This window comes from Nanorana parkeri, unplaced genomic scaffold (genome assembly GCF_000935625.1).
Source record: "Nanorana parkeri isolate BGI_ZX_2015 unplaced genomic scaffold, ASM93562v1 scaffold2311, whole genome shotgun sequence".
NCBI lineage: Eukaryota > Metazoa > Chordata > Amphibia > Anura > Dicroglossidae > Nanorana > Nanorana parkeri.
Genome location: NW_017308579.1, coordinates 144,258 through 167,432, shown reverse-complemented (window position 1 = coordinate 167,432; position 23,175 = coordinate 144,258). Strand labels below are relative to the sequence as shown.

The 23,175-nt window shown below is 43.8% G+C and overlaps 1 protein-coding gene across 1 annotated transcript in view; it reads right to left on the bottom strand.

The window, feature by feature from the left end:
• Positions 1-660: 660 nt before the first annotated feature.
• The window catches only part of LOC108801348 (receptor-type tyrosine-protein phosphatase H-like), a 50,642-nt gene continuing 28,127 nt past the window's right edge, over positions 661-23,175 (bottom strand). The window contains exons 9-12 of the mRNA XM_018573274.1: positions 21,124-21,246; positions 20,025-20,185; positions 2,416-2,551; positions 661-934 (exon numbers count right to left, since the gene is read on the bottom strand). Coding sequence (XP_018428776.1) covers positions 791-934; positions 2,416-2,551; positions 20,025-20,185; positions 21,124-21,246 — 564 coding nt within the window. The 3' untranslated portion in view covers positions 661-790. The remainder of the gene's footprint in view (positions 935-2,415; positions 2,552-20,024; positions 20,186-21,123; positions 21,247-23,175) is intronic.

Genomic DNA, 23,175 nt, shown 5'->3' with positions numbered 1-23,175 from the left:
ATTAAATAAGGCAATATTAAGAGTACAAGAATGACCTTGTCTTTAGAAGTCATCTATTGCATGTCTAATTGTCCTGTCAGTTTTTTTGCCCAGTATTTTGATGGTTGTCAACATCATTCAGGGAGGGTGTGGACTGGGCTGGGGAGCATTTTCCCCCATGTCTTCCAGCATTGACTTCCTTTGCGACTCTGAGACAAATGCTGAGCGCTACAAAAGGTGTAAGAATGTAAAACTGTGAAATGTGTTGTGCTTATTTGCTAAAGGAAGCTAAATGATAAAGATTATTTGTGAAGAAAGTATGGCATTCTATTTAGATGTGTTCATACCATTTTCAAAGATCATCTTGTGCAGCTCATAAAGTACTTAAATGTTTACAGTTTATCTCTTACAATCCCAATTTTAGCATATACTGCATATGTGAAAAAGTGTTACAATAAATCTGTTTTTTATCACAACACCCATATTTCACCATGGTCACCAATCACTGCGGCATCATGGCACACTTTATGTAGTGCACATTTAGCCACAGGAAACTGCCCGTACCAAGAAAATGCCAGCTGGTTATGTTTGCCCCATAGACCAAAAGTTTTCAATCCTCACCAGCTTTAGTTCAAACAAGTGAAAACCAGCAGCAATGACAGGACCTAAATGGTTTGGGGCTTAGCACCTCACTTGAGGTATAGTGCATAGGCTTGATTCAGATTATAGACAATAAAACATTGGGAAAAAACATTGCTATGTCCATATTGCTCTCATCAGCTCCAGTGCCAGGATCCCCAGTGCTTTAGAACTAAGCATTTTCGCTTTGAAAATTGCGGACTACTGTAGCATTTTCATAGATAAGATCTGTTGGAACCTGATTTTCATAAATATTTTCCTCTGAAGGTTGATCAATTAAGTCCAGCATACACTTGTTGAGAAATATATATTGTTCCTAGAAACAGATAAAAGACTTTGGTGAAGATGCTTATACATAAATATCTGTAAATAACTAAAATGCAAGTCACTGGGGTGGGGGGTGGAGGGGGTCTTCAGACAACACCTTTTAAAAGACCTTTCTGTAATAAAGTACAGTATCTTGGCTCCTTTCAAATGCCCGATTGATCTTTGTTTCGAGCAACCAATGACTGAATTTTCTAAACTGACCATAAGCTGCTGGATAACTTAAACATTGTTTTAAAGGGACTCTATCACCAAAACTATTTTTGAGTTAAAATAATATGAATAGTTACAGTTTGCCCTTCTAGCTCTTTAATTCTTTTGTTTTTTTACTGAAGCTTTAATAAAAATGTTTTCACAGGAATCTAAACCTCCTAGGAGTATCAAGATCCCTATCTGTGATGGTCCCCAGCTGCTGCCACCCATACGTGGCTACGGCACTTGGTTGTGTGAGCGGCTTGCAGCACAGTCTTCCACCAAAGCAGGAGTGCAGATAGCTTAGCCAGCACCAGCAGCCGCTATTGCTACATTAACTGACATCTCTCCAAGTGCTCTATAATGTTAGCTCCACTGTTGCTGGCAGGATACACAGCAGCAGCCCCTAGTACAGTGGTGGCGAACCTTGGCACTCCAGCTGTGCCAAAACGACAAATTCGAAGATGCATCTGCCTCTGGGAGTTATGTCTGTGGCTGTCAGAGCCTTGCAATGCCTCATGGGACTTGTAGTTCCAAAACAGCTGGAGTGCCAAGGTTCGCCATCACTGCCCTAGTATTTCTGCACTGAAAACGTTCTGTTGTGGTGGTGCATGTTACCGGAGCATGGGGGAACGGTTGTTGCTGGTACCTCTGGCTTCAGCTCTGTCCAGCATCTGGTTGACAGTCCCAACTCCTGGCAATCAGTGAGTTGGGTGGAATGTCAGCTCTTAGCAACCTGGGGCACCCTGGCCGGAAAGGTGGGTGACAGGCACACCTGCCGCCCCCCATGACCCCATGAGATGCCACCTGAGGCAATTGCATCAGGCTGCCTCATTATAGGGACGGCCCTGCCAGACCATTTACAAGTGCTGACTTCTGTGCCAAACTGAAATTGTTTCCAGTGTTGCTGTGCAGTTTTGCAAAATTGTTGGCCTGAAACCCATTTTGCCAGCATCCCATAAATTGAGGTCTGTGAAACATGTTCTTCTAATAAGTACATTAGTCTTACTTAAAGAAAACAACAGCAATTTGCAGCAAGATTGCAACTAAGTTGACCAAATCTTTACCCAAGAACTATCATCAAGGTGTGCCTGCTGGTACCCACAGACTTTGGAACATTTCCCCATTCACGCAATGATTATATCAGGCCTATGGGAACTTTAGGCTCTATACCACATTTTTTTAAGCAGCTAATGTGATCACAAAAACTTGTTTTATATGCCATCACCAATTCTACTTATGATAATGCTATCGTATCACCTTTTTTTTTTATTTGCTTACCTCTGTCTGCACCATTAGACCTCTGTTCATTCTCATCTTTTCCACATAGGCAAAAGTCCCAATACGATGCTCCCTCTCCATCTGCTGGATTAGGTAGTCTAAGGCTATTAAAGTTCCAGTACGACCAACTCCCGCACTATATCAAATCAAAAAGAAAAATATTACATTATAAATGTAGCTGAAATGTATTTAACATAATATTGTATATTTGTAAGCATGAAAGCATTTTCTACCTAATAAAAACTTCTTCTGCCCATTAAAATGCACCATATTAGGGCTCCCACTGACATAATAGCTGACATAATAGCAGGGAAAGTGTATGTTTTTAGTTTTTGGGGAAACAAAATTTTAGTTTGGGCGTTTGGGAACAAAACAATCACAAAGCTTGTAGAAAAATTAGGTGTATGTAGAGCCAAAAAATATTGTTTGTCAGATAGAGAATTAGAACAGCTATCTGATATTTACTGCTGTCTGTGACATATTAGAGAGATTGATTACCACTTTTTGGTCAGGCGACAACGATTCAACCAGACAAGTCAAGAAAAGCTGCAACAGGGACACAAACAGAAATTTAAAAAAGCTAGCACAGTCTACACTTACCCTACTAAAAAATAGGATTTTTTTGTACTCACTGTAAAATCATTTTCTGTTTTGTTCCTTGAAGGACACAGCGGAGATCTTGATCTCTGTATCGGTAGGACATCTCAAAGCAGTGTCCACTGAGGGACGGAACAATAACAAATTGAGTAACAAAAAACCCCAGCTCACACAAACTAAGCAGCCGTCTAAAACTTTGCGACCAAAGAAAACATCCACAGATGCAACAACATCAACTCTAAAGCAATGAAATAAAAGTGTGTGCCGACGTCCATGTAGCCACCTTACAGACTAAAGAAACAGGTGCTTGATGTGAAAAGCCCCTGAGGTGCTAACCACATGAGTAGAATAAGCTGTAACCAGAAAAGGTGGAGATTGTCCTATAAAGCATAAGCCTAAACAATAACTAGTATGCGCTAACAAGCAATGGTAGCTCTAGAAGCCTCTTCTCCTTTCTGTGGGTCATCAGTAATCACAAAAAGATAATCTGACTTATGGAAAGATTCAGTAGCAGACAAATAAACTCACACTGCGTTAACTAGGTCCAGACAGATAAATGCTATTTCTATAGGATGCGTTGAACGAGGACAAAGTGAGGGTAGAATATCCTCATCAAGATGGAAATCAGATACTGCCTTAGGAAAAAAGGAATGTTTAGAACAAAGAACTACCTAATCTTTATGGAAAATCAAAAAAAGAAGGTTTACAACATAAAGCAGCTATTATGAAACTCTCTGATATGAAAAATTCAACAAGAGATATAATAACGTATACTCTCAAAAGGAGAATTCTGTAAAACCGAGAGAATCAAATTTTAAGTCACATGGAGGCAAAAGGTGACTTAACTGGAGGAGAAACATGTAAAAAGCGTTGAATCAAGGTACATACCAAGGAATTCAAGGATAACGGATGCTGGAAAAAGATTGCCAATGCCGAAACTGGCACATAAAGCCAACGAAAGGCTAAAATCTGAGCAACTGAATAGGCATGAGAAGAAATAGTAAGCCCCTCACAACAAGAAATGCAAGCTTTCTGGGTTCAAAGTAATAATTTCCGAGAGGTAGACTTAAATGTCTTAAGCACCGCAGGGATCATATACTCAGACAGCCCTCTATCTCTTAGCACCTGGCTTTCAATAGCCACACCATTTAAGCCAGAGACTGTAAAGCAGGATGTAAGGTTGGACCTTGGGACAAAAGTTTGGTCGAAGAGGAAATCAACATGGAACGTCTACGCCTAGCCTCACTACGTCTGTGTACCAAAGGGCATCAAGGCCAACTGGAAGCCACCCGAATTACCAGTCTACTTTCGCGTCCTACTTGACATAGAAGTTGTGGAAGAAGTTTTAGAGGAGGAAAGGCATAAATTAGATTGTACCTGTCCTTTGGAGCTACCAAGGCATCTGTCACAAAGTGGCATCTGTCACATAATTCAACCACAGGGCAGTAGTATAATCTAACCCCAGGGCGGTAGTGTAATTTAACACCAAGGGCGGTATTATAATAATATTTTTTAACCCCCAGGGCGGTAGTATTAAAATTTTAAACCCCAGGGCGATAGTGTCATTTAACCCCTTGGGCGGTAGAATAAGAATTTAACCCCAGAGCGGTAGTATAATTTAACCCCAGAGCGGTAGTATAATTTAACCCGAGAGCGGTAGCATAATTTAAACCCAGCGCAGGAGTACAATTTCACCCCAGAACGGTAGTATAATTTAATCCCAGAGCGGTAGTATAATTTAACCCCAGAGCGGTAGTATAATTTAACCCCAGAGCGGTAGTAGAATTTAACCCCAGAGCGGTAGTATAATTTAAAACCCAGAGCGGTAGTAAAATTTAAACCCCAGAGCGGTAGTATAATTTAACCCCAGAGCGGTAGTATAATTTAACCCCAGACCGGTAGTATAGTTTAACCCCAGAGCGATAGTATAATTTAACCCCAGAGCGATAGTATAATTTAACCCCAGAGTGGTAGTATAATTTAAGCCCAGAGCCCAGATAGGTAGTATAATTTAAGCCCAGAGCGGTAGTATAATTTAAGCCCAGAGCGGTAGTATAATTTAACCCCAGAGCGGTAGTATAATTTAACCCCAGAGCAGTAGCATAATTTAACCCCAGAGCAGGAGTATAATTTAACCCCAGAACGGTAGTATAATTTAATCCAAGAGCGGTAGTATAATTTAACCCCAGAGCGGTAGTATAATTTAACTCCAGAGCGGTAGTATAATTTAACAACAAACTGTAGTACAAATTAACCCCAGAGCTGTATTATAATTTAACCACGAGGACTGTAGTACAATTTAACCCCAGCACTGTAGTACAATTTAACCCCAGGGTAGAAGTATAATTTAACCCTAGGGCTGTAGTATAATTTTAACCCCAGGGCTGTAGTTTATTTTAACCCCAGGGCTGTAGTGTAATTAACTCCAACTACTGAAGATAGTGTAATTGCCACTTGAGAATCATTGGCCCTAAATAAACAAATAAAATAATAAATAAATAGTCTCATATATATATTTAAAAAAAATAAAAATAAAAAATAGAGCTTGAACTTATGATGCTCGAGGAAGACTGTAACGATTCCTGCGAGCACGATGGCGTGTGTAGGATCTCAGCTGCGGAGGTAAGTGGAAATGGTTCAGGAGGGAGGTTCACGGTCACACTTTAATTCAGTGAGTGCAGTCGGAACCCCTTACACATCATACACCATTTATCCTGGAAGCATTGAGTTGGATGCGTGTTGTATATGCACACCCTCAATTGTACAGCATTGGGGCCGTGGTGTGAGTTGTAGTTCGATGCCTTAGTTGCTTCACTAGAGGCCGAACTTTGAGTCAATCTAATATGGTTGAGGAAGTAACAGTCCAGGGTATATGGTGCAGCAGTGGTGAGGAGAGAGCTAGTTAACATCACTAAGCCCAATATGAGTTACATGTAGGTGACAACATCTATGGCTAAGCAGCAATATTGGAGCAGATAGCAGAATAGCAGAGAGGATGTGATATGAGGTTTCCCCACAAGGTGGCAGCACCAACACTTCCCCTTTATATAGTATGGCAAAGATATACTTGCTGTTTGGTGAGAGTCCAGTCAGGGGAAGTGTAGCTGTTCCTTGGTGCTGGGGGGTTGCTGGAGGCTGGATAGATGGCTCACTAGGTCCAGAGGTTGGTCACAGGGTCTCTGCTCGAGATGAGGGGTCCTAATAGCTTGCTCGTCGTACTATTTTGCTAGAACGTCGAGCAAGTGTTCAGCCTCGGTTTAAATAGGCAGAGGCAATTGTTGGGGGCGGAGCCGTAGACGAGACCCGACCCGAGCGTCTCCTAGCAACGGGACGCTGCCGGGCCTCGTCCGTCGCATCACGCTGCCTGTGAGAAGGAGAGGAGGAGCGCTGCGGAACGGCCGCTCGTCGCCTAGCAACTAGACGCCGATGACGGGGCCGTCCCCGCGCTGGCCTCAGATGCCGGAACAGCCTGCGTTCCTGACAAAGACTTCGATATAGTGGGAATAGTGGAAAACCTGGTGGAGGCACGCACATGATTGGGCCACCAATATAGAGGGGTACAACCTGTTCAGGAGGGACAGATGTGGGAGAAGGGGGGGTTTGCATTTATGTTAAAAATAATCTAAATATGCATATAAGGGATGATATCACGTCAAACAGTGGGGAGGACGTGGAATCCTCATGGCTAGAACTGAATACAACGGACGTACACTCAGGAGGGAAACGGGTTTGACATGCATGATAAAACACTTAGTTCATCACAAAATATAGCCAAGTGGTTGACGGAACCCGGGATACATCAAAGACTTAGTCTACTTAATGCAAATAAAGCAGTGGGACCGGATAATCTGCACCCCAAGATACTTAAGGAACTAAGCGCGGTTATAACAAGACCATTATTCCTCATTTTTGAGGGCTCTCTAATGACTGGTAGAGTTCCGAGTGACAGGCGGAGGGCTACGGTAGTTCCAATTTTCAAAAAGGGGGCAAGATGCCAACCTGGGAATTACAGGCCAGTTAGTCTTACATCGGTAGTTTGTAAATTGTTAGAGGGAATGATTAAAGACTATTTAGTAGAATTTTTTCCGCGAAAATGGTATAGTTAATGACAATCAGCATGGGTTTAGGAAAGACCGTTCCTGTCAGACTAACCTACTGACTTTTTACGAGGGGGTAAGTAGAGATCTGGATGGAGGGAGGTCTGTGGATGTGGTATATCTGCTTTTGCTTATGATTGTTACGGCTGACACCCGTTGACTACCACAGCACGCGCTTCTTGAAGGGATTTTGCGGTCAAGAGTGCGATGGGACCATGGACTATCTGTCACAAAGTGACACAATCTGAAACAAAGTTCTGCACTTTCCGATTCAATTGGGAGGACGGAAGACCTACGTCTGGAGTCCCCCATTTCTGACAAATTTAAGAAAAAGTTCCAAATGTAGAGCCCATTCTCCTCGATCTAAGCAGTGACAACGGAGATAATCTGCCTGCCAATCAGGCAGAGGCAAGTGAGAGTGATGAATGGGATCCTATGTGACCCCAAAACGTTGCACTAAGTATATCTTGCTATGCAGCATGTACGTAAAAAATAGATGGCTTTGATTTGTTATTGGAGTGCCGGTGTCCATTCTTCTACTTATGTTTCAAAGTGCAGCCTGTACTAACAGAAAGCCTGGGAAGCAGCACTGGCAATGTCACCTGCCGCCTCAGAATCAGGGACCCATACACAGCACATAGAGTGGCCACTGATGATAGTGAAATCAGTGCTGCTGTCACAGAAAAAGTCCTGCCTCTCCCATACAGCTGGACTGCTTTTGTACACTGCAGTCACTCTGTGTAAAATGTAAATATATAAATAACAACAGATCTGCTATATGAGAAGCAGCATCACCTTAGATGTCTAGGTGTATGGAAGGAGGGGGAGGGGAGGCTGACTGAAAAACTCTCTTTCAGAAAGTGGGAATGGTGACAGCTTCTACTTCAATGCCAGTCATACCCCACATATAAATGAGGGAGAAAATTGCTCACATATATTCCCCGCAGACACCATTAAGTGTAGAAATAAAGGGACGTGTACTTATCTGTCAGGTAAACTACACCAAGACTTACCTGTCAGGCAAAATATGCCAAACAGAAGGTCTTCCACCAAGATGGGGATCCTGTTAGTCTGGGGGAAATACTGTGAAAAACCAGCCCAGTGGCCAGTCATTCCCCACATATATATGAGGGAGAAAAGTGCTCAAATATTACCCCCCACCGGCCACCAGTAAGTGTAGAAATAAAGGGGAGTATACTTACTTTCCTGTCAGGTGAACTAGGCCAGAGCACTTACCTGTCAGGCAAAGTATGCCAGAGCACTTTTGTCGGTCACACCTGTCGGTCATATGCATTTCCCCATGAGATATCTCACAGGCTGACCCACATTTCCTCAGGGCTGTCAAAGCCAATCTTACCCTCCCAGGCAGAGAACTGCCATAATTGGAATGAAAGGATGGTGGATTACATTGTTAATAAGGAAATGTACAATGTAGGGTTGTTTGTTATGTATTTTTGAAAATTAAGAAAAAGGAATTGAAAAGGAAGAAGAGTGAGTTGAACAGAGAGGGAGAGGGTGGCTCAGAGTCTGTGAGCACTCCTAAGGAAGCCATGCTTCATTATGGGGACAGCATGCAGGCAGTAGCAGCAACAGGCAGTGCAATGGCAGCAGTTGGCTCTTTCCCTGCAAGGTAGGCTTCAGTCAAGGAAGAGGTGATGGGCAACAGAACAGATCTGAGGAAGAGGCAGAAGAGCATCCATGTGCAGGGAGAGGAATGGAGTTATTGAGGGGCTAGGGCTGTTTGCAGATGTCAGCAAGGAGCAGCCACCAAAATCCATAAGGTGGCATTGGCACACAGCCCAGGTGTGTAGGTGTCTAAATGTTAGCTTGTCACAGCTGCTGGCACTTCAGCTGCTCCTATACCAGATGATTCAAACAACCTCATTCCACTAGTTCATGACCATGCCTCACAGTTGCTAGCCCAGATTACTTTTTGCAGAAGGGCATGTCTGCCCTACATTTTCACATATCAGAGATATGTTTCTGTTGCTGGACCATACTGTCAGCGGCAGGGTACACATAAATACTGACACCTGGTCTAGTAAACATGGGAAGTGATGGTTAATATTATTCAATGTGCACTGAGTGAACATTTGGGTGGCTAGTAAAGATGTAGCACACCATTTGATTTTGTGGTGGGGAGAAGCTGGCAGCTCTGTAATCTCTATCCCTCCGTCCTTACTGGTCTCATCCTGTGAGTCCTTTACTAGGAATACCTGGACAGCATCAGCACTACCAGGCCACCCCAAGCCCCCTGGAGCAAATGCCATGTCACAAGGAAACATTGCTATGCCGTGATTCAGCTTTTGTACTTGGAAACACTGGGACAGAGATGCTGGCAGCTCTTCAGGCCCCTGCCCAGGTCACGAAATGGCATACGCACATCACCTGAAGCTTCACAGGGTTCTGTGTGATAATGTCTTAAACCTGCTGGCTGCTCTCTGTCTGGGAAAGATTACGCCTTGACTGGCCCATGAGCTAAACTGCATAGTGCAACCCTTCCCGTGGAAGACACCTCTCTGTGCCTTCTTCCTCAACATTTGGCATAATTCTCAGTGAAGCTATAATGCCCTGTCACTGGTCAATTCTTACACAACTGTATCTCAGATCCTATGCTCTATTTTTGTGGTAGAAAAACTCCTGTCTTGCATCTCAGCATTTGGGCCTGTTTTATCTGTTCCTATATTGTCCTCTTGCTGATCAGTTTTTACACACCTGAATGTGATAGGCTACTTTGAAATTTTTATTGCAGAAAAACACTTGCCTTGTTTGTCCACCTTTGGGCCTGTTCTAGCTGCTTACGAACTGCCCTGCCACTGGTCAATTTCTGCACAACTGTATGCGAGAGCCTACATTTTATTTTTTATTGAAAAATTATAGAAAATATCTGCCTTGTGTAACTGCATTTGTAAAGATTTAACTGCACAAACATTTTTATACATATACATCTAAGTCAATAAGGGAAAAACCAAGGGTGCTGTCAATCAATTGAGAGGTTGTGGGTTAATAACCAGGGTATTCCCAGGATGATGGCATGACATCTTAACGAAGAAGCTCCGAATGTTCGGATTCACTGATGACTAGTATAAAGCTGGCCAAACACCTTACAACCATCGCACGACTTTCGCTTGCGCACACCAGCCCGTGCGGCATTCGTCTTCCGAGCACACCACCAACCCGCCAAAAATTGTACAATTTTCGGCAGGTTTTCCAGCGTGCTCGGAATACGAAAGTCGCGTGACCTTACAGTAGAAGAGGTCGGACGCTGCCCATACACCTGCCGATTATTGTACGATCGCGGGATCACCCGCGATTATCGTACGATAATCGGCAGGTGTATGGGCACCTTTAGTGTAGTCTCTTGAATAAATGGGGCAGACTTGATACAGGAGCCATCCATAAGGTGGACAGCAAGTCTATCAGGGTTATTCACAAAGGGGTGAAGAGTTTGGAGAAAGCAGGAGAAGGGAACAATCTAGGACAACATAGCTGAACTGGAATGTGAGCTGAATTTGAGATTTTTTCCAAATCAGCTACTTTGTGCTAGATTGTTCTCTTCTCCTGCCTTCTCTAAACTTTTCACCCTTTTGTGAATAACCCTGTATGTGTCTTATTGTGAAGAGGAAAATGGTGTATTAATGCAAAATCTCTGTTGATGATCCAGGTCTGACGGCTGAAGATCAGGCAGAGGATGCAGGTCTGATGACTGAAGATCAGACAGAGGATACAGATAGGCAAAGTGGAGTTCCTTTCTCCCTAATGTCAGCTGAACTGCTTAAATCATGCATCTGTGCCTCTCATGACTCTGGGCCCTCCCAGTATCAATCCTGAACTTTGTCCAATTATCCCTGCTACTTACCATGAATTCTAGGACGTTTTTGATAAACAAAGGTCCGATGTCCTGCACCACATTGCCCTTATGATTGCCCTATTGAGCTTCTACCTGGGACCAAGATTCCATTTGGATGGATTTATCCCCTGTCAGAACCGGAACTAAAAACTTTAAAAGGACTATATTGAAGAAAATCTTCAAAAGTGGTTCATTCATCTTTGTACATCTCCTGCAAGCGCAGGAATCTTCTTTGTAGGGAAAAAAAGACCATTCCCTTAGACTGTATATTGACTATTGGGACATGAACCAGGTAACCATTAAAAATTGCTACCCTCTTCCTTCGTTTCCTGAATTGTTCCAAAGACTCGTCTCTGCCTCTATTTTCACCAAGTTAGATCTTTGAGGAGCTTATAATCTGCCCCGAATCCGAGAAGGTGATGAATGGAAAACAGACTTTCATTACGGTTTTGGACATTTTGAATATCTGGTCATGTCATTTGGCTTATGCAATGTAAAGAAGGTTCTGGCCAGACTCCGTCAACATGGCCTTTTCGCTAAGGCAGAGCAGTGTGAGTTTGAGAAACAGACAATCCAGTTCCAGGGTCATATCATCTCCACCAGTGCCATTGCCATGGACCCCCAGAAGGTGTCTGTTATTCTGGATTGGCAACCTCCCTCAGACAAGAAAGGGGTGCAACGATTTATTGGATTTGCTAATAAATCGGAAGTTCTCTGAACTTCCGATTTATTGATGATGAACAGGAAGTTCATCAAGGGGTTTTCAGATGTCATTGCCTCCATCACACAACTCAAAAAACAAACTTGTTTGATTTGGACCTCTGCTGCCCAGTCTGCTTTTGTAGAGATAAAGCCATTATTTACTTCTGCACCCATTTTAAGACACCCTGATCCTGCTCTTCCATTTACCCTGGAAGTACAGTAGATGCTTCAGAGACTGCTGTTGGGACTCAAATCTTTGTTGCATCCTGTAGCTTTCTTTTCCAGAACACTCAGTCCAGCCGAGAAAAATTATGATATGGGGGATCGAGAACTTTTGGCCATAAAATTATCTCTCGAACAGTGGTGGTATGTGCTGGAAGGAGTGGCACATCCACTTTTAATTTTTACTGATCATAAGAATTTGGAACATTTAAGATCAGCAAGACGTTTGAGGTCGCGTCAAGCAAAGTGGGCATTATACTTCTCTCACTTCAATTTCCATATTACTTATTCGTCCAAGTATGGGAATGTCGGACGCACTTTCACGCATGTTCTCTGAATATGGGTCTCCAGCTCATCCGGATACTATCTTGCAAGTTAGTAATTTTCTGTTACTTCAGCCAGATTTAATTTCTCAGATCCATCAAGCCTCATCTTCAGAAGTTGTTCCACCCAATACTGAACTACGAGAAGACGGATTGTTGTTTAAAGACAAGAGAACTTTTGTACCTCAAAGCCTCCGCCTATCAATATTGAAGCATTGTCATGACTCCCCCCTTGCTAGACATTTTGGAGGGTGTAAAACTACTGATCTTGTGCAACATCATTTCTAGTGCCAAACCTGGGGACTGACTGTAAGAACTATGTCAATTCCTGTACAGTATGTATCAAAAATAAGGGCAGTCTTTCAAAAGCCTGGGGTTTGTTGAAGTCTGTTCCTGTTTGTTCCAAAAAAACTGTGGGATATGATCTCCATGGACTTCATTGTTTTAATTAAAGCTTCTCAATGAAAGCTCCCTTCCACTTACAAGATTCATCCTGTATTTCACATTTCCCTGATCAAACCAGATGTACCTAATTCCTTTTCTGGACAGTGTTGAACCTGCGGCCCCTGTCATTGTTAATGGTGCAGAAGAATTGGAGGTTGAATCTATCCTGGACTGTAGAAGACGTAGGGGAAAGATTAATTTTTTAATCAAATGGAAGGGGTACGGGCCAAAAGACAATTCCTGGGAACCTGAGGATAACGTCCATGCCAAGCGTCTGGTACGAGCCTTCATCTTGAAGTACCCTGAAAAAAAGATCAGAATGGGCATCCGGATGCTGCCCCTTGGGAGGGGCAATGTCAAGAAGCCCTTCAAAGAGCCACTGTTGGTAGCGCTGTGTGAGTGTTTGCGCATTCGCACGTTTTGGCCCATGGAGTCACTTTGTGCATGCACCTCTGTGTAGGCGTGTGCGCACGTGCTACAGACTCTGGCGCTAAACAGGCTATTTAAACTGTGCTCTCCTGATGTTCAGTGCTGAGTGATCGTCAGATACCAGCTATCATTGATCCTGTGTTCTGTTCCTGTTTCCCTGCTACTGACCCACTTGTTCTTGACCATTTGGAAGATCTTCTGTGTTCCTGACCTCAGCTTGTTCCTGATTTCGCTTTTGCTTACTGTTCTTGTACCCCGCTGCCTTCACAGTTCTGACCTCAGCCTGTACCTAACTTATCCTTTGCTGATCTTTAGTCATCAGACCTGTATCTTCTGCTGAGCTTCAGTCGTCAGACCTCCATCCTCTGCCTGATCTTCAGTTGTCAGACCTGCATCATTTGCCTGATCTTCAGCCATCCATCAGGCCTGCACAGCCTTCAGTCACTCGTGCCCCTCTGTGCCCTGATTCCCCTGATTCTGCTATCCAGGGGTCTTGGGACCGGAGTTGTAAGAGAGACCTTCCTTGTCATTTCAAGCTCCGAGTATGGTACGTGACAGCAATGCACTGGGATCAAAACTTCAATACTGTAACGGCCACCGCACACCAGACATTGTGTAATAAGCGCATTAATCCTGTGTTTAATTGAGTTCCCCCTGGCCGGCATTTTGTTGAATCCTTGCAGTTGCCACAAGTCATACATGTACAGAGTTAGTAACAAATACATAGCAGAATCTGAAAAGCAAGAGTAGCTACTCACTAATGCAACATATCTATCTGTTTCATCTTCTGAAATACTGTTGTGGCATGGGCTAAATGGGGCAGATCTTCGCAAAGTAAAGGTTTGCATTTGCAATCTATAAAACCAAATTTTCCTTTACAGCAACGCAACATTTTTGAGAGCAAATATTTGAAGCTTGCATTTGACGTTTACTTTGATTGAGGAAGTGAAAGAATCAAAATGAGATGGAGATCTGGCTCATCTGATATTATAGCAAAGCATTTGATATGCATTTGATTAAATACATTACATTAAAAAGGTTTCAGTGAGGACCATGCTCTGATAGTACACACACCCTTACTGTAGGTATCTTGTTCCTCTGATGAGTAGCATCTTTTTTTGTCACCAGATTGTAATATGTATATATTATTATGCATATGAATTGCTTGTGTCGAATTTTATGTAAAAATTGTTACATTTGCATTTATTTATGTTGATTTGTCTATGTATAGACAGATTATACTCCTCGTTCATATAATGCTGGTGGCGCTGTAGGTGTGCTCAATGGACCGCACATCCTCAGTTCTATGAAGGACAGGGCAGATGTCTTAGAATGGTTGTTGTTTGGCAAGACTTCTGGGAGGCAGTGCTTAGCATATAGATACATCACCTAAAGTAATCTTAAATTGCCTAAGTTACACAATGTTTTTAAACTACTGGGTCCCTTTGACTGCACAGTAAAGTTTAAGGTGAAACTAACTCTTTAACATACAATGCGGAACGCAAGTCTTAATATCTTTAACTCTTTAGTAGGTCAGACAGTGTACATGGAGAGTTTACAACTGATAGTAAAGGTCTGCCAGCACTCAATCTCAGGTGAACACAATTTCCCAGAAGATACTTTATGAGCCCATTTCTCAGTAATACCCGAAGTAAGGAAGGATAGCTCAGAATGTGCAAACGATAGGCCAATATGGCTGCTAAACGTAGTCCTTAAAAAAAATAATAGTGGAAAGACTAACTCCGTATATAGTACTAGCAGAGTACTAGCAGCGATTCACCTAGCCCTTCAGAAAAAACATATCAATGTGTCTTCTCTATACCGATGCAGAGAAGGCCTTTGATAGGGTCAGTTGACTGTTTCTGAAATTGACTTTAGAATAAATTGGGTTAGGACCCCACAAAAATGGATAAACGCCTTTTACTCTAAGCCAACTGCGGCCGTCTGAACCAATGAAGCATTATCGGATTTTTTCCCCTTTACAATGCGACTAGACAAGGCTGCCCATTCTCGCCATGAATTATTTATACTCACAATCAGTGGCGTAACAATCACCACAGCGACCCAGGCGGTCGCTATGGGGCCCGGGGCACAGTGGGGCCTGGCCAGATGCCGTGCGGGCCGCCTGGGTCGCTATGGGATCTTCTGCTGCTGGCTTTCACTGGCGTCTGAAGACGAACACGCCGCTGTTCAGATCATCTGTGCAGCGGCGCGTTCGTCTCCACAGTCAATGAGAGCCAGCAGCAGCGGGGGAGCAGGCTGGACCCGGTGTTCTATCAACGTCGCGAGCCTCTGACGTCACCGGCAGTGGAGGAGGAGGCGGGCCCGTGCTCGGCAGCAGGGGAGGAGGCGGCCTCGGTGACGAAGAAGAAGGCGGGCCCGGCGACGGAGGAGGTAAGGAGTGCGACCAGCCCACCTGAGGGTGATCCTGCAGAGCCCACCATAGAGAGCCTATGGTGGGCTCTGCAGGGTCACCCTCAGGTGGGATCTCGAGTGGGCTCTGCAAGGGGTATAACTAGAAATCACGGGGCCCCATACAAAATTTTGCTATGGGGCCCTGTGATTTCTAGTTACGCCCCTGCTCACAATAGAACCATTTTTATGCCAAGTGAGGTTAAACCCTAACATATCAGGATTAGCAGCATCTACGCACAAACATAAGGTTGCAGCATATGCAGATGACCTTTTGTTTTTTTTTGACACAGCCAGAAATATCCTTACCTAATCTTAAAAGAAAACTGGACTGATTTGGCAAATCTGAGATACTTAATGTTAATTTGCCAGAAACAAGGTTTAAAGGTGCAGTAGATGCTATAACATACCTGGGTACAAATTATTCCTGATTGAGGACTTTACAAAAGCAAGGAATTCTAGAGACCTCACAGAAATCCTTGCAATTTCACTATATAACCACTTTCAGACCGGCCACTGTATTAAAACGTACCTGTACGTCCTCCCGTGAACGTCTGTGTGCATGCTCCCATGGCTGCTGAAGCCGCTGCTCCTGCTGTCATTAGACAGTAGTGAACAGTGGCTTTAGGCACATAGCTGATCAGACCGGCTCTGTGTCCTGTGATAACCAATCTTTTCTACCTTTAAGTCTCTACTATGTCTCCCACCGCCACAACCCACTAACTCACTCACTGCCCCGGACATTCATTTAAAAAACAAAATAGATACAATTTGGGATCAGATCGCCACTATCCAGTCGCCTTCCCCTTTTAATGTACCAGACCCACCATCACACTTGTTAGTTTCCTCTTTTGAATCTGTCACCACAGAGGAGGTTATAAAGCTTCACCACTTCACCACTTGCCCCCTGTTCCCTCACCACTACTTCGGTCACCTTCTTGCGCTATCCTACACTCTCTTACTCACATTTTTAATCTCTTATTCTCTACTGGCATCTTTCCCTCCCCTCTAAAGCATGCGCTGGTCACCCCAATACCCAAAATACCCATACTGGTCCCAACTAACCTTAATAATCTCAGACCTATCTCCTTACTCCCATTCACCTACAAACGACTAGAACGCCTTATCTTCAACCATGTGAACCACCACCTCGTTAACAACCTTCTGGACCCCCTACACTCCACTGAAACCGCCCTCCTAAAACTCACTAATGATTTACTAACTGCTAAAAACAATGGCCACTACTCCTTACTCTATTAGACCTTTCTGCTGCTTTTGACACTGTTGACAACCCACTCCTCCTCAAAAAACTCCACTTGCATGGCCTACAAGACTCTGCTCTCTCATGGTTCTCCTGCTACCTAGCTAAGCGCAGTGTCACCTACAAATCTAACTCCTCCCCTCCTCTTCCTTTTTCTGTAGGGGTTCTCCAATGCTCTGTCCTTGGACCCCTTCTTCTTTCTATCTACACCACCTCTCTTGGTCAGTTAATAACCTCACATGGCTTCCAATACCATCTCTTTGCGATGACACTCAAATATATCTTTCCACTCCACAACTCACCTCCACAGTGTCCTTCCGTGTCACTCATCTACTAACTGACATATCTGCCTGGATGTCACAAGACTTCTTAAAACTGAATCTTTCAAAAATTGAGCTCATGATATTTCCTCCTGCCTGGGCACCTTCCCCCCAACTTTTCCCTTGCGATTGATAAAACAACTATCCATCCCTACCCCCCATGATAACATGTGATACAACACATGCATTACCACAACACATAGTATGAATGCATTTTGAATGGCATCCCAATACATCTAAAGAGTTCACCTGCACCCTGCCAGTCACACTAGCTGCCTAGGAAGGAGGAGGGAGAGGTGCTGTGCACAATAGTTCTGCCCTAAACCTGGGGCGACCAGAAGTGGACTTGGTGAAAGGGACTGGCTAGACGGATGGGACTTGGAGCAGGATGGCAGGGTTGGGGCTGTTCTAAGTGTTACTCTAAGACTCAGTGACAATTGTGGAGCGACTTGTTGTGTGACACTGGCACCATTACTGATCACTGGCAGTATCGCTCACTGCTAAATCATTGTCACCATCCACCACTGATCACTGGCAGTAATGCTCTCACTGCTGCCCACTATCCCAATCCACTAATGATCATTGGCAGTATTTTTAATTGGAGACAGACCCGGAGAGACTAAGCGGAGGGGCTACATGACTGGGGGGAGGAAGGGTTAACAAATAAATTGGGAATAGCTGCTATTACCTGATAGGACGTGGGAGTCAGGTGTCTGGGAGGAGCCGCATGGGAAGGGACTGCGAGGGCTGAGGGACGTCCTCTTTCTGGAAAGCGACAAAGGAAGCAGGTTGTCCCACCCTCCCACCCATGAATTGTGTGGTTATGGGGGTTACGGGTTTCTTTTTTCGCGGCAGCTTGGTGGGTTAGGGGGTCTTTGGGGGGGTCTACAAAATCGGAGTTGAGTACAAAAATGGGGGGCCCTCAGCTGGTATGGGTGCTTCCCACTGTTGGTGTCCGGATTTGTAAAGGGCGGGGCCTGGCCCCTTGGGAACCCAGAAGGAGAAAGTGTCCTCGAGCTGGTTGTGGTGTGGCTGGGAACATGGGTGGAGTGTTATGAGAGGCCTTTTTGGGGCTGTTGGGCACCCAAAGACCCCTTCTCAGGTCAACCATTGTTTACAGTGTTATTTGTGTATTTTATTTGGTTTATTACTTTTGGTTATTGTTAAAACTGTTTGGTTAATAAAAGGGCTGCTGTGGCCGTTAAAATCCAAGTCGCGCAGTCCGTGTGTTTATTGGGGTTTTTAACAGAGGGACAAAAATTGACGAATCCATCAGTCATGATCACTGTCAGTGCTGCTCACTGCTGACCACTGTCAGTACCGAGAAGGCAGTGTTTTACTGCTTGTTGCTAATTACAGTCACCATCCACTGTTAGTATTGCTTGATTTTGATAACTATCAATATGGAGGAGATAGTATGTCACTACTTGCTGCTGATCACTGTCAGTACAGAGGAGATAATTTGTCACTGCTGATCACTGTCAGTAATGCCACTGTTTGCTTGTTGCTCACTGTCACCATCCACTGCTGATCGCTATCATTATAGAGGAAGCAGCGTGTCACTGTTGATCTCTGTCGTCAACAAAGTAGAACCTTTCCTTACCGGTACATCAATGATGCAGGGACATTTATTTTCCTTACACTGATGCTAGGGCATGTCTTCCTTTATCACCCGTTAGCCCCATATTTCAGACTGCTGTTAAACTCTGTTTCAAATTCAACTGTGGTGTGCCAAAACCACTGCCAATATTTTAACACATGCTGCAACCATTAACCACTTGCTGCCCGGAACAAACAGCAGAATGTTTGGCTAGAAAACAGCTTCAGACCCCCAAACAATTATATATACCTGAATGTATGAGAAAATACCGATCACTTATGTACCAAACACCCCTATATCAAGAGGTGCAGAAAGCTCATGGGACATATTGCCCCTTCTGAGGAAGCCCTACATAAAATTCATATCATGTTACAAGTCTATCAAATTGTGATTTCATTCTGCGAAATACCATGCTGGTTGGTGGACTGTACAATTTGGTCATCTGGACATACTGATATCGTTAGAGAAGTGGCATTAAAGGAGGGTTCACTGGAGTATAATTAAACACTTCAACACTTCAACACTCCTACACCCCACCACTCAGCTCTTGTGATTAGGGAAAGTTGGCTCAGTGACACCATGTAGAGGGTCCACAAAATGCTGCTGGAATTTGCAGCTGACAGCTCTTAACAATCCATTGAAATCATGTTCGTTTGCTAAGGGTCATTTATGAGAGCCGATGACCCTAATACATCAGATTGGATCACAGATTGGACTCTGCTGGAAACAAAGGCCAGCAAAACCTTGTTTGTTGCATTGTGATTTCTGTCAATATTTTCTTGCACTATTTTCTTGTCTCATTAAAACAATATGTTATAATTGTTAAGCTAATGCTCTAATCAGAAATTAAAGTAAGCTTGCCTCTTTAAGGAAAGTCTACTATGTTACACTCTGTTTCATCCCTGTCTGACGTGGCAGTGGATGTTGCAGACATTTCTTATAGGCCATAATTACTATAACAGATATTATGAGAGGTGCTTGTTTCTGTTAAAACATAGGGTATCAGCTATTGTTTGTGTGTGTAAAACTTAACTGCAGAGTTACAGTAACTGACCCCACGCTCACTCTCAGCCTACTGGCACCTAGATTGTTGTCCCATGAGCTGGAAAATCACTGTGTAGGGCTGTGAGTGTCATTGTCACATTCTGACAATTGCAAAAAGTATAATGTGCAGAACTGGGACATCAACAAAACAGAAAAAAAGCTCTGGGATTCAAGTGAGGGACACTTAAGTGGGTAACCAATACAGTTAAATATAGACTATTTGGAGAAAGGCTAGTTCAAAACTAAAATCAAGTCATGTAAGTTTGCGGAAAATGAAATGGTTTTCGACCATTTAAACCAATTTATACCTGCAGTGCACAACAGTGGGTCCGTTGCTCTTTCGCTGGTCCATGTGTTCTCTGACAAGATTACGAAACTGGATGATAGATGAGGTGGAATCTGGAACCCCATGATCAGGCCAAGCCGTGAAATGAAAATGACGAATATAAAGTACTCCGGGTTGTTTTGCCTGAAGGCACAAAAAGGTAATTATAAATTAACTACCTGAGCTACACATTATACACAATCCTGTGAAGAAGACCTGAAACCTACATAAAATATAGGCTTAGCCATTTAAGCAGTGCAAAAAGCAATGCTCATCTGCAAGGTGCACCATGGCAAACAGATAGAAACATCTGTAAACTAACTTCTGTATTGTAAAATCTCAATGGTTGGTATGGGTTACTGAACTTTGCAATATTTATTGCTGCTTGCATTGCCAGCAGTGTTTTGTATTCCTATATAAATACAGTGTAAAATAGGCATAGCACGTTCCTGTTATAATCTTGGAACAGTTGATTTTTTATTAATAACCAATAATTGTTTATTAGTAAGTTTCTTACAGATCCAGTATGTTTTATATAACATTTCAAAAGTAACACAAGTAAAAAAGGAAAGTAACCCTTTTGCAGCAGGAAAAATTGTTTAATTTTTTGCCCACATGGTATAATGCGCATTTATGATACTAAAATAAACAAACAGCACTGCGCTAAAACACTGAGTGACTAACTAATTTACCAAATACATTTTGAGATTACGGCTGGCTCCAGCAGGCCGTTCTCCCCGCTTCGGTTGTCACTTCGGCTCAGTCAAGCCGAAGCATATGCCTTCAGCTTGGTTGAGCCGCTCAGCCGCCTTCAGCTGAACTTAAGGCGGCTGAACTGAACTGAAGGGCTCTGGCAGCCGATGGATCAGCCGAAGCTATGGCTGGATCCTTCGGCTCTTTAGTGAATAACCCCCTAAATATAGTAAATTTCCCTAGCATAGTATAATATGTAAAATAGAAACACGATTTCATCAGGCTTTACTTAATGTAACTTAAGTCTAGCTTTTAAACTGCTTGTTATAAAATGATCCTTACTACAAGGCAGAAAAAAAAGAAGCTTTTTGACATAGCGAAGAACTTACATGTTTTACTGAGAAATCTCTAGTTGTCCACTCAGGCAAGATAGTATCTGATGTAACAGTAACTGTAATATCTCCGTACGTGCAGGGTGTGTAATCCAGTGGCCAGTATCGTTCGCATTTTACCTACAAAATGATATATTATAAAAGGCCTAAAATTATCCATATAAAATAAGCAGTACATTTTACTTATTTTCTCCCATTCTATATCTTCCTTTCTACACATTTCTAAACTAAAATTTGGCAATAGATTTGATGGTTGAACAACACATGCATCAATAGCAATGGACATACTTGTCGCAATTCACAGAACATATTTTCTAAAAATGTAGGAAAGAGTTCCAGAAGATGTAGATACTTTAAATCCATACAGATGATTAAAGCACTTATCGAATGAAAATAATTACAAATGTATTTATAATTTGTTTCATTTTTTTCATTTATTCTGTATAATATATAGAGAACTCTTTGTTACCTGCCAAAGACAAAAGCTTCTTTCTTACACACTTTTTCATTTGCATCTTTAGTGAGCATTGCAACGATCTGGCAACCGGGCCACTGGGAATCCTGAGCTCCGGGTTTTGCAGAGCAGTCCGGAACTGGGAACAGGCCAGGAATACAGGTCTTGGGGAGTGCGAGGATACAGTGCTACAAACACAAGGGACCAGGGACAGAGTGACTGTACAGAAAACGTGAGTGTGCCAGGGGTGAAGAGTCTAAAGGAGAGCCTGCTCTTTCTTCTCCAGAGCCTCCGCTGATGAGGATGATTGTGCGGCAGGGCAGCTCCCGCGTTGCGGCCCTCTAAGAAACCCATGCAGACACGACTGACCTGCTACAATGGCAACAGCACTAGGGTACTGGACTCAGAGACAGGTAGGAAAGAAGTCTGAAACTTAGAGATGAAGGATAGTAACAGTGGAACAAAATAAGAGACTGACAACTCAGAGGAGCAAAACACACAGCACAAGATACACCGGAGAGGTTAGGCGCACAGGGACACGTGTCAGACAGGGAAAGTGCATAGCACAAAGGGTTTACCCGGGGGCACATGAAAACTGTGCACAGATACAAGACACACAAGAGAGCAGAAATGCTGTGTACAAGATTCAAGGACACACAAGGGATGTGTGTTGCAAAGAGATTGAGTATAAAGTAGCAGATACACGCAGCGAATGTGTGGTACAATGAGGTACTGGATACACAGAATACACACAATGTGCAGGACAAGGCAAATGCACACAGGGCACGTGCGTTACACAAGGTTCAGAACACAAATACAAGGAACTGTAGAGTACTGAAGTACAGGGGGAACATAGGTGCACTTAAGCGCAGGATACACTAGGAGAGGTGCGTAGAACAGAAGTACAAGTACACTGGGGAATGGCAGGGAGATATACTGTATATGGAGAAAGCAGGTAGACAGGGAAAGCAGACACACAAGGGCTGGAGTGCAGGAACAATATAGCGGTGAAGGCAGTACAGACAAACTCACAGCACACAGGTGAAAGCAGTGGTAGGTCTCAAGCATTATTCACAGGAACACACTGGGAACTAAGAGGATATCACAGGAACAAAGAACAACAATCAGGGGCGTATTTGCCGCTGGCAAACAAGGCGTTTGCCTTGGGCGGCACTGCCCAGAGGAGCGGCGAAAATGCCGCAGCCCGGCAGCCTCATGAAGTAACAGGGCAATCGGAGACCAGGAGGAGTCGGCCAGGAGGATGCAGCGAGCGGATGGTGAGCCGGAGGCAGCGGGGGACGATGAACAGGTGGCAGCAAGGGACGTGAGCTGGAGGCAGCGGGGGACGGTGAGCAGGAGGCAGCCGCAGCAAGGGACGTCAGTAGAATTGGACAGGTCCAAGACGGTGAGGAGGAGGCGGGTCCGGGACGGGTCCCCGCAGCTTTGATCGGGCTACGTGGGAGGAGGAGGCGGCAAGAAGGGGGCGGAGGAAGTTGGTTCCCTTAATCGCCTGTCGGGACCGAGAAGAAAGGAAGGAAGTGAGTGAGGGAGGGAGAATCTGTAATGTGGGGCCGATCTGTTGATGCAGGATAGGG